General features: G+C 34.5%; 3 protein-coding genes across 3 annotated transcripts; 1 reads left to right on the top strand and 2 right to left on the bottom strand.

Annotated features, from left to right (window-relative positions):
* Positions 1-868: 868 nt before the first annotated feature.
* LOC122578231 (large ribosomal RNA subunit accumulation protein YCED homolog 1, chloroplastic) lies at positions 869-6,291 on the top strand. Its single transcript, XM_043750141.1, has 3 exons — positions 869-978; positions 1,485-2,242; positions 5,738-6,291. Exons 2-3 carry the CDS (start codon positions 1,695-1,697, stop codon positions 6,111-6,113), a joined length of 924 nt encoding a protein of 307 aa, XP_043606076.1. The 5' UTR covers positions 869-978; positions 1,485-1,694; the 3' UTR covers positions 6,114-6,291.
* On the bottom strand, positions 3,499-5,353 carry LOC122578230 (auxilin-related protein 1-like). The gene has a single exon (XM_043750140.1). It carries the CDS (start codon positions 5,231-5,233, stop codon positions 3,785-3,787), a length of 1,449 nt encoding a protein of 482 aa, XP_043606075.1. The 5' UTR covers positions 5,234-5,353; the 3' UTR covers positions 3,499-3,784.
* Positions 6,292-6,965: 674 nt separating the features above from the next.
* Positions 6,966-8,833, bottom strand: LOC122610923. The gene is made up of 3 exons (XM_043783876.1): positions 8,810-8,833; positions 8,603-8,678; positions 6,966-7,408 (listed from the first exon to the last, which is right to left on the bottom strand). Exons 1-3 carry the CDS (start codon positions 8,831-8,833, stop codon positions 6,966-6,968), a joined length of 543 nt encoding a protein of 180 aa, XP_043639811.1.
* Between the last annotated feature and the right edge of the window lie 3,457 nt (positions 8,834-12,290).

A 12,290-nucleotide genomic window follows, 5' to 3' on the forward strand; every position in this document is an offset into this window, starting at 1 on the left:
TTTTATAAAGTTATATTTTTAATTAAATAAAAGAACTAATTAAAAAAAAAGTTTTATTAAAACGAAAAGTATGACATAAATGACCTCATAATGCTTAAAATTAAGATAAAATTGTTGGATGTTACACTTTTCTTTGAAAGTATATTACTTATGTTGGAAGTATTAGTTTTTGAGATAAAATTCTCTATTGGTAAAGTAAAAATCTTGATTTTTAATAGAGTTTAAAAAGATAAGTTTACGAAAGTGTTTAATTTGTTTGGTTAAATGTATCATACATTGATAAATAGTATAACTGTATGTAAAAATGTTATTTTCTTTTCAAATTATTATATAATAGTAATCACAATAGTCAAGTGAAAATTTATGTAGAGGCTAAATTCTATATCATTTATTTCGATGAACTTATTATATGTTGTTTAATATAACACAGCCCCTCCTTCAGTCCATTGTCCAAATTTGCAAAGACCAATGTTCAAGTTTCCATAACTTGCACTCACATGAAAATATTTTAGGAGTCCATTTTTTCTAATTCTCAGGTAAGGGCTATTTTTTTTTTGAAAATATTTTTCTTTAAAGATGATCCTAATAAATATAATAATAACAAACTTTTAAATTTGGCCCTTCACAAAAAAAGTTATGGCTCCGTCCCTGTGACCTAACCTGGATATTTTAAAGTGTTGAAACATCCCAAATGACAAGATGTGGAACTTATAGATATGATAATGATAAAAGGAGCATAAAACGTTAACCACGGTGTATTTTTAAAAATGAAGAGAGTTAAATAAAAAAAGTTGAAAAATCAATCAATAAAATTATAAATAGCAATGAAGTTATTTGCACCGTTAAGTCCGCACTGACGCAGCAAACAGACGTTAAAGTCAGTTATGTAAATGGATTTTATTTGAGGAACCATTATCCAGACAGAGACAGACAAAAGGGTTTTACAGTACATCTTCTAAACCTCAACTGATTTCGCAGGTACTTTATCCCCTCCTTTGTAATCAATTTTTTTTTTTTTTTGATTTCATCCATTCAATTCAGGGTTTCATCATCACCAATTTTTTAATTTCTGTATAACCTTTTTTTTTCTTAGTTATTGATGAAATTACCCAAATATCAGCTGCTTTTTTTTTTATTGGGTTTTACAGTGAGGTATCTGCTTTGTATATAGTGCTAGTATCATATTGCTGTTGGGTAGGGGAGAAAGGGTGACATGTCACATGATGATTGATATGAAAAATAAAAATGGGGGTAGAGTAAATAACTTTATAAAAGTATGAATAATATTGAATCTGCTTTGAGTTTGATATCTGTGACGCAATGCAATGCAATCCATGTAAATTTTGACTTTAGATTTATTGTGGATATACTATTTTTCGAACTTTAAACTTGGATTATGTTTATGAATATGTTAAAAGTACAATTAGTTCTGTAACCTATGTATATTTATAGATTCGATTGATTTTTGTTGAACCACCTTCCAGGAGCTGTTTGTTACTGCTTACAACATGTTATCCTCACACCTCTGCACAGCTAGAGTTCCGATTTCATAATTTCTCAGTACGTCTTGGGTGTCTGCATACTTTGTATTCTTGGATATAATACTCGATAAAATCATTCACCTTTTTGTGTCTTCCTTTAAGAGAGGGCATCATAACTAAAAGTTTTGGGACTTCCATAATTTTTGAATCATAATGTCTCTCATATTATCCCCATCACTTATTTCCTCTTGCTCTTGTGCTAATAATGTAAAGGCGCCGCTCTTTTTTATCTCACAAACATCCTTATTGCATCCGCATTGCAACATTCTTGGAGAACCATTATTTGCTAATAAGCAATCCATGAATCTAAAACATAAGTCAAGTTTAGAAGTTATTACAAGACAATCAACTAACTCCCACTTTGAGTTTGCGGGTGATGACAACTTTATGGAAGATGATTGGAAGGATCAAGAAGATGTTGATGATCTAGATTCACCTTGGGAAGGGGCGATTTTGTACCAAAGAAACCCTTCAATCACTCACCTTGAGTATTGTACAACTTTAGAAAGATTAGGATTAGGACATATTTCGTCCGAAGTTTCAAAATCTCGAGCCTCTTTGATGGGATTACGAGTCACAAAGTCAGTGAAAGATTTTCCACACGGAACTCCTGTCTTGATATCTATCGACGTTACCAGGAAAAAGCAGAACTTGAAACTTGATGGGATCATACGTACAGTCATAACTCTCGGGTGCAATAGGTAACCTTATGTCCTTGAATTTATGCCTATGCTAACTGGAAAATGTATGTTAATTTAGCTGTTTTATCTTGTGGATTTGAACTCCCTTTGTTCTATAATGGCTACCTAATATTATCATGTATTGGGTGTACAAGAACGTGTCCCACTATGGTCATTGGACAAATTTCCAAGGGTGAACACCTTTTTTTATGTTCAGTGACTTGGGTGCTCAAAAATAGTACGAGTACGTTGCAATACATGGAAAACATGTAGAGCTACATTGCTATTCAGTTAGATTAGCACATATAAAAATGCACATTGGAATATGTTTAGTGTCCCAGCTCCCTAAACTTATTACTGTATGCATCACAATTAGTCAGATCTGACTATTTTATTTTCAGTATTTCTAGTATATAGTATATTTTAACTTGTTTATTGTAGATTGTCCTTATTAAAAAAGTATTGTGACATCACTTTTTACGAGATATGATTTTGGAGTTGCATAATAGATATAATAAAACGGCAATGCCACAAAGGACTGGTCAGTAAACTTGCCTTTAGAAAGGACATAAACTAGATGTGACAAATTGGGTGGGTTGGGCAAGTTTCTTTAGCAGGTGAAACAAAGTTGTGTCTCAATGCGCAAGTCTTTGTAAAAATGGGTCCGTTTGGGTGGGCCACCGACATTTTTGTTACTTCGTGAATTTTATTAGTAGTCAATACATCTAATATGGTTTCAAACTATTTAATATTTTTTTAGATGTAGATCTTATTGTTCTAAATAGATGGTTATATGCATTTTTATACACTTCCTACTCACTTATGACTGGCTCAACCAACTTGGCTGTTGGTATATCTAGTTAAGATTTTACATTTTTAGGGTATAATATAACTGAAGTCGGCCCATTGCTAAATTAATGGTTCAAACTTGCGATCTTTGACATAAACAAAGTTATCGTGTTTTAGTCAAAGGTGTGCTAAGTACCGTGCTACTACAAGTGTGGTCATTACTTATATCCTGCTTCAGATGACCTTATTTCATATAGTCTATGCTGCAAACATTAATATAGTGACCATCTGTAGGAAAAAATAGTCTCATGGCTAGGATTAGATAATGTCAGCACAAGTATTTATATTGCCAAAACTTGTATATATGGACAGGACTCTGTTTCAAGATAAATGAATTCTTTTATAGAGTAAACGACTAAACGTAAAGAAAGAATAGAAAAACACATCATTGTATTACAACCAGTCAACCATCAATGTAAATAACCATATCCGTAATCCTTTTCTTTCTTCTCGTTTGGAACTTAAAAAAATGATCCCGATAGTTAAAGCCTGAAAAGCTGGCATGATAACCAAAGGGAGTGAAATGGAGAAAATATTACATTAGGGAGTAGCATACAGTTTATATCATTCATGTGACGTGATGAATAAGTCCACGTACCAATCAAAAAGACATAAAGAACTCTCCAATGGAGCACATATGAAGATAATGAATGATTTTAAGAAAAAGAAAATTATATAATGATATTTAGTAATCTGGGTGAGGGTCTATTATTGTTATGGAACATTTTTAGTAGGTTTAAGTAGTGCAGTTGATGTTCTAATTGAAGCTATTCTCTGTAGTCTAATCTGCTCTCTGAATTTGGCTATGAATTCATCAGCTTTCTTATCCACATCTGGACCAACGTTATCCATTATTGACTCGACGTTCTTTTTTGAAGCAAGTTCTTGAAGCTCTTCTTCTTCTTCCTCTTCTTCATGCTCCTCCACCTCGCTTTCATCATCTGAATCTTTTGATGCCGTTTCCCTGAAAATTTCTTTTGGGTTCTCAGTAAATTTTTGAGGTTTTTCCTCATGATCATGATCATCATCTCCATCATCATTGATGAAGAATTGTTTCTTGCTCCCTCTTCTTTCTATGAAGCTTTGGATTTCTCTGTCTTGTGATAAATATCCTGATGTGAAAAACTTTGCACCCGATGAGGTATCAGTTTGAGTCCTGATTGCCCCTCTTCTATTACCACTACTACTACCATCCCTGTTATTAGAATCCTCATACTTCGGGATATTTCTTCTAAGTTCCTTACGCGGATAATATGTATTGATTCTTCTGCTGTGTGGTGGCGGTGGTGGTGGGGGAGGGGGTGGTGGAGGACGAGGAGGAACTGGTGACTTGTTTTTTGGGCCAACGTCATGTTCTTCTCGGGATTGAATTAGCGAGGATGATAATGGGTTTGAAGAAGACTTAGATAAAGGTGATTCGATGCCCGTCATCATCCTCCCTGATCTTGATCTCCATGGTATGGGCGACCGTAAAACTGTATTCTCCTCTTCTCCCTCCCCGCTTAATTTGCTTCTGCTTCTGCTTCTAGAAGATGAAAACCGTCTCAAAGAGTTGGAAGGAGAACTATTATTCAGCGGCTTGGAATCATCATAGATCATGGATGATGATGATGATGATGCAGAAGCTTTGTGTTTTAAATTGCGAACAGGCAAAAGCAGGGGAGGAGGATTACCGTTGGATGATGACTCTTTGGCGACAACTACAATGGGCGGTTCACCTCTATAATACTGAGAATTCCAGGTCTGAATCACCTGCTTGCTACTATCCTTCTCATGAGACCTATGCCCGCGTGCCAAATCATCATCATCATCATCAAACACCACTGAAGATGCTTGAAGCAATCTGGCCACATAAGTATGAGTCGATGACCCCTCTTCTTCTTCTTTCTCACACTTAGGGGATGCTTCATCGTTCAGCTTGCTGAAAACTCCGTAAGAAACCGCGATTCCAACAAACACAAGTTGCAGAAGCTCCCAACTTGAAGAACTTGTGGTGTTTGTTTTCTCGGAATCAGGGTTGGCCTGCCAAGGGAATAATGGAAGGACCAACAGGAATAATATAGATAGGAAGACAGCTTTGTACAAGAAGTGGTTGTAGATTTTTGTTGTTGCCTTGGTTGGCATGTTGTTCTTGACGGTGGTGTACAAGTCCATCTCCGCCATTGGAACTGATCAAAAGTTTTAAAGTTTAGTTTTTGCACAACAAGATCTTCAGTCTTTGAAGCTAAGCAAAGAACAAAAAGAATGAAGGGGGAGGATTTTGGAGGATTGAGTTGGTTTCAAGCTATATAATGCCTTTACTTTCTTGGACTTTTTTCTTTTTCGCTTTTTATTTCATTATTATAATTATAGTTTGATATTTATAACCTTGTTTTATACTGCAACATCACTAGTAGTACATTTCTTTTTAAGGGGTATATTGGGAAATTTCAGTGGGGTACAAAATGGGTTGCTTGGATGCTTACGCTAGCTTTTGATTAAAAAATTTTGATAAAAAGGGGAATAATGTGGATAGCTTGTGTCCCCTTTCCTTCTCTACACTCTTCATATGATTCCTTTACATCTTTTGGAGTTTATTCTTTTTTACACAAATCCCAAGTCTTTATTAATATGTGTGATTTATATCTGTTGCTGATCTGGGTTGGGCACTGTTTGTGTTCATTTTAGGTGTGGTGGACCGGCGGCTGATTGTGTATTCTCCAATTTCTCACTTGTACTATCTGAAGAGCCTATAGAAGAGCCTGAAATTATAAACATGGGAGTGATTTTTGGTCAAAATGAACAAGAAGATGAAGTGTCTGTTGACTTAGATGACTGGCTGTATTTCCCTCCTGAAGAGAAATCAATAGATATATCGAAGCATGTAAGAGACATGGTCCACCTGGAAATAAAGATCAGTGCTTTATGTGATCCAATGTGTAAAGGTTTGTGCCTCAAATGTGGTCAAAATCTTAATACTGGTAGTTGTAAATGTAGCGAGGTGACTCCAAAGCCGAAAAGTTATGGGCCTCTTGGAGATCTGAAAGAGAAAATGCAACAATAAGGAGGCCGGTGCTTCATCTGATTAATTTTGGATCTATTTGTTGAGAGTAGTTCTTTTACATGTACTTACAGTGTATACTTTTTTTGATATGTTGAAATGTAATATATTCTTGCATGATTGTACAAGGCGTCGACTGGACTAAACCGAAATTGATGAATTGAAAATATTGAAACTGAAATGCTGGACTGTTCTGAACCAACCGAGACCTGTTCAACTTGATATAATGTGGGTTTGTAAAAACCTGTGATGAACGGAAACTATTCTGTTTAATAGTTCAGTCACTAGGAATTGGACCAAATGCAATAATAATGATGGGCAATAGAGAGCAACTAATCTGTTGAGGGATTAAGTTCCCCATAGGGAGTCTCAAGCTACACATTTTCAGCTTCTTGAACCTAGCTCCTTGCTTTTCCTACCTTTTTGCTTTTGTGAGGAAATAATGATGCCTGGCAAGTAGGCCACCTTGGTGGTGGTTGTGTATCTTGTAACAGGAAAATAAAGTTATGGAAAATATAAGTAGCAACTACTAGGTTACTCATTTCAACTATCTTCTAAACAAATTAAGCCAATAAGGCTTACACACATCCATATCCACAACAATGCCACACATTAACTAGAAGTATAACACAAATATAACACAATCACAAACATCATCATAAATTCATCTATTGATATTACTTGCAAGTAAAATGCCACAAGTATTCAGATGTTCAAAAAGTATCTCAAAAAGCATGAAAATTCTAAAGATTAAGGTACTAACTTCGCTAGCAACCATCTATCGAATATTTTATAGAAACCAACAAATGCAAACCCTCTAGAGTTGAGTTGAAGGGCATGCAAATAGCAAGGGTGTCACATGATGGAGCAAGGATCGACCGCTGCATAGTTGTGATACGGGTCATTATACTCTTGATATGGCAATGAAGGCACATGGGTTGCCGGTGGAAGTGGGTATTGGTGGTCATAATAAGTAGTGTTGTAAGGAGGACCATAATCCATTCGAGCAGCCGGCCCATATGACATGCCATAAGGATAATAACGATCATTAGTTTCATAATAAGGCATGCTATGCAATGATGACCGGTAAGCATCTCTATAGGGCGGCATATAATTACCAACGGTTGGACCATATGAGCGATAAAAGTTGTTTCTTGTGTGTGGATGTTTGAGCTTAACATCGATGAGCGTTGCATGTTCACCTGAACGCAACGCTGCCTTCATTAGTACACTTGGATCAACTTCTCCAGATATTTTGAATATATTCTCTCGACGGTTCCATTCGACCTCATAAACTCCTGCAAGTTAATTGATCAAAACATCATATTAATTATCAAGACCGGTTTCATAAAACACATTCTCTAAACTCATTGAATGGAAACTGGTTTTGTAGAAACACTTGTCTAAAAAGCCCATTAATTAAACAAGGACCAGTAGTTTTCAAGAAACACTGTCTCTAAACCCATAACCCTGTGTGATGTTTGTTTTGTTATTGGTTTACCAGCTAATATAAAGACTCTTTTTTATACAAATAATATCTTTTGTTGTAATGCAACCATCATGTAAGAATTACTTGTTTCTAGTTACCAGTAATATATATATGGTTAAGTGCGCCGGAATGCAATCAACTAATCACCAAAAGTTATTGTATACACGAACTTTAGATCGGCTTTATTGTGTTCAGAAAACTTGAAATTATTTTTATTGTGAACATAAAACGGATGTGGGACCGGTTAATTCACATAAAACTTGTTTATTTTCATGTATTTTTTTATTATGTGCATAAATTAATCCCAAAAAGTTATTGTGTGCACACCACGTAAGCAGTCAGCTGGTCAACGTGAAAGTGGTGACCGGCTAACTTCTTACCCGGTAACTTTTGTTTACTATGAGACTCTTGAACAAGTTTCTTGAATACAATAAAGCCGACCTAGAGTTCGTGCACACAATAACTTTTCAGGATTAGTTGACTGCATTCCGGCGTACTTAGCCCATATATATATATATATATATATATATATATTATAAGGTGAGATAATTTGAGACCACCTCTTATTTTAGGACCATTGATTTTTGTACACCATCATGATCTACTACGATATACAAGACCTTTTTGTAAAAACACTAAGACTTTCCGGCGATGGATCCATAGAAAAATCATGTGTAAGTTACTTACACATGTGTAACTTACACATGTGTAAGTGTGTAAGTTAACTTACACATGATTTTTCTGTGGGCCCGTCGCTTGAAAGTCTTAGTGTTTTTACAAAAAAGTCTTGTATATCATAGTAGATACATGATGGTGGTGTGTAACTTACGAAAATCAATGGTCCTTTTTTGGACTTTTTTTAGTTGGTCTCAAATTATCTTTCCCCTAAATATATAAATATATATATAAGCATCAACACAGTAAGCAAACTCAGATCGAGAGACTAATATATAGAAACCATACTATGCAACACAAAAACCATATACAAAAAACAAAAGCTCACCACGGATGGACCGTATCGTATCATAACTCCTCATCATACAAGATTCACAATCAGCATGAACTTGAAGTTGACATTCCTTCAAAACCAATTAATTAATAATATATGTTATAAGCAATTATTCAAACACATATATCTTCAATTGTATCACATATATAGGCGCGCATTATCAATAATTAATTAATTAAATGACGAGAAGGTTAACTTTACCATATCCGCGCACGGTAACGCCATGTCGTTGAAGATGAATTTCTAGAGCTAGCGGAATAAATGATCGACCTACTGTCCATACGTGCGTATATATGTATTTAAAACAAGGGACAGAATCAATCTATTTTTGTAGTTAGATACGTATAAAATGAAATATATTATATTTAGATTGCTATTTCTAGAAAAGATTTAGCTAATTATATTGTAGATACGAGGTTTCTATAAATTAATATTAAAACGAGAAGATTGAGATGCAAAATTTCTTACCCATCTCATCTCTATATATATACATGATAATTTCCGTGAATTGATTACATAAACAACACAAACCGGTCGGCTTTTTGCGTCTACTCTCGTCGTTCCCAAAAGCAAGGTATAGTACACAAATCCATATAACTTATCATGGTATATGTGACTTATGTTAGAATTTATTTACGAATTTATGTCCTAAAGCTAAATAAATTTATTTGTATAATTAAAAGTCGACCTAAATCCGTTGATGACTAACAATCCGATATGCTGGTTGACTAGTTATCAAATTAGTCTGTCTTTCTTAACAAAGTTTCCTACATACACACCCTTAATAATTTCTTTCATATATTCAAAAGTTGCATATAGTCTCCTGGTAATTATGATTTTTAATTGTTTAGTGAATGGATTTTTTTGATTAAGGTATGAATGTTGTTGTTAGATAGCATGATTTTCAGATGAATTCGTTAATCTTTTTATTGTTCATTCTATGTTTGGATATCTAGATAAATTGATTATCTATGTTTATCTTTGATTTTACATACTTTTAATCTTTATTTAGTTTTCATATAACTCGAAGTTAACTCCATCATGATTTTGTTAATGTACGTTGTTGATTTTTATTATTATATTATTTTAACAGTACATGTAACATAGCTAGACATTCGACTTATCAACATATTATTCTTGAAATCCTGGTATATTTTCTAAACAGCTTTGATTTTTATATAAGTTTTGTTTTCAATGTCATATGCTCATAAACTCATTACCTACAATGTATATAAATTATCCCCAAGATCAAACATATATGATCAATCCGTACGGGTATTAATACTAGTTCAATATATAAATTAGTAACAAATCATTTTGTTCATTTTTGAAGCTAGCTATATAGCTTCCATGGAACCCAAGTCTCAACCGCAGAACCTGCAGTTCATTGTAAGTTTTGAGTAATATCAAAAACTGTTAAATATGTATCTAGCTAGCTATATGTGTGCTTATAATGACTTCAATCTAATTGCCACGATATGTTCTAATGAATGTACGTAACATGTATTGCATGCAGGGCTTCGTCTTTAAGGTGAATCTTGACAGTTCGGGGGATAAACTAGTTAAGAAAGTGTTCAACACTTTTGAAGGTAATATATGTGTGTGTGTTTTGAGTGTTTCCATCATCTATTTCTATTCTATTCATGCTGATATAACAGAAAGAAGCTAGATTAATGACTTTTGTTTTTGATTGCGGTTAATTAAAGAGGTAAAACAATGGAACGTAGGAGGAGATGGGACGATAACCATGAATGGTGAAATTAATCCAAAGAAAGCTATAAAGTGTCTGACGATATTAAAGAAACATGGAAAGATAGAGCAATTGCAATCTGGAGAATGTTCAACAAATCTAACTATAAAGAAAAAAGAGGCTGCTCCAAAGACTAATAATAATAATAATAATAACAATAACCAAGACATGGGACCAATATATCCATGTTATTATAACAATGGTTATGGAGGATATGATAATGGATATGGCTATGGTTATGGTTATGGTTTTCCGTATCCTACATTTGGAGCAAGTAACAATTATGCCACTTATAATGATAACACTCTTGAATGTGGAGGCCATGCCGCTGATTGTGCCTCACACCATATGCAAAAGCGCGATCATTCTAGTACCAAAAAGCCCGCAGATGATCACAAGTCTTCTTCAAAGCCAGAAAAAGCTTCTTCTTCAGTTAGCTTTAACAAGCTTGGTGTCCATGGTCACAAAGAAAAAAGGGGCTGCTGTATTATGTGAGATTCAACTTTTTTGAGTTTCTTGATGTTATTTAGTACTGACTATTAATAATAAATGTTACAACTCATGGAGCGAGTTATGATATGATTTGACTTTTAAGTATAAGGTTATTTGCGAATTTTATTACTTGGCATTTTCAATCAAGCTAGGTTTATTGTATTGTAGTATATATTTGTAGTTCATGCATGGATTTTCAAACAACAAACTTTTGTGATCGCTGTTCAGTTTCACATATGTTTGAAACTGGCCGGGCCGGTGGGGCAATATATAGAAATTGTAACTTCGACTCATAAGTTGAGTATGTCGTGGGATGGGGCCGGGCCTTAAAAAAGATAAATCTGCCATGTATAGAAGATTTATTGAAAGCAAAAGCCTGTTTGTGTTTGGTCACCTGCTCTATATCTTCTTTTACATCCGATGCGCAATGCCAATGATCATATACTTCATCGAATGATGGGCGGCTTAAAAGGGGGATGTAATAAACTTATTATATATTAAAAATGGATACGTAACAAGAATAAAATAAAGGTTATTATATATTAAAAACGTTATATATATAAAAAGATTGATAAAATCTGAGTGATAAATGTGGAAAACTGGAAAATAGATATAGAACCAGATATGATACTAAATTCAGACACAACTAGATAATTAATAACAAGAGTTTCAAGGTACAAAGCATAATACCCAAAAGTGGTATTGATAATCAAATACATAAAAGGGTTTTGTGAAAAGAAAATCTGAAGCAAAAGATAATAACGGCTATGAAATTGTGTTGTAGATTGTACTGAGTAGCAACAAGCAATTAAGGGCTACATTGTTCTGTTTTTGGAATGCTTTTCATGTTTCCTTCTTTTTCTTTATATACAGCCAGACACTTGAACCTTGGATGCTTGTACGTGATAGAAAGAGCCGTTGTATCTGATTTGTTACATAAGTCCAATATATCATAGCAAGCTCATATGCCCACCAAGGAGAAGGCCCAAGTCCAGTGTTAACCTTGATCCGTTCACGAGCATCTTAATATTTCCCGACTCAGCTATATGTATCTTATATTGAACACTTCCTATTATAACAAAGCTAAGATTGAGGATTAAAGTCACTTCTTAACACCCCCCCAACAATCTTAGCGACGGGCACCCGAATGAAAGGAATACCCAAAGAATGCTCTCAACAAAACTAGATCACCCACAACAAAAAACTAATAAACATAGGAATCCTCACAAGAGGACTATGGGTCTATGGCAGCCAAGTGGTAATACCCAAAAATAAAAATAAAAAACGGTTTACAAACGCCGGACCACTTAGTCACACCGAAGGTCTTTCTCCTCAAGTGCACTAAATGTGGGCAGCCAAAATGCTAGTCATGTCGAAGGTCTTACACCCCAAACACACTAACATCGGCTAAAACCAGATGGAAGAAAAAAAACTCCCATA

The sequence above is a fragment of the Erigeron canadensis genome, chromosome 8 (assembly GCF_010389155.1).
Source record: "Erigeron canadensis isolate Cc75 chromosome 8, C_canadensis_v1, whole genome shotgun sequence".
Lineage (NCBI taxonomy): Eukaryota > Viridiplantae > Streptophyta > Magnoliopsida > Asterales > Asteraceae > Erigeron > Erigeron canadensis.

Coding starts and splice junctions, on each gene's coding strand:
- LOC122578231 (XM_043750141.1), top strand. CDS start 1,695: ATGTCTCTCATATTATCCCCATCACTTATTTCCTCTTGCTCTTGTGCT. Junction 2,243..5,737: donor ATAACTCTCGGGTGCAATAG/GTAACCTTATGT, acceptor TGTTCATTTTAG/GTGTGGTGGACCGGCGGCTG.
- LOC122610923 (XM_043783876.1), bottom strand. CDS start 8,833: ATGGCGTTACCGTGCGCGGATATG. Junction 8,679..8,809: donor CGTTACCGTGCGCGGATATG/GTAAAGTTAACC, acceptor TTGGTTTTGAAG/GAATGTCAACTTCAAGTTCA. Junction 7,409..8,602: donor TACGATACGGTCCATCCGTG/GTGAGCTTTTGT, acceptor ATTAACTTGCAG/GAGTTTATGAGGTCGAATGG.
- LOC122578230 (XM_043750140.1), bottom strand. CDS start 5,233: ATGGCGGAGATGGACTTGTACACCACCGTCAAGAACAACATGCCAACC.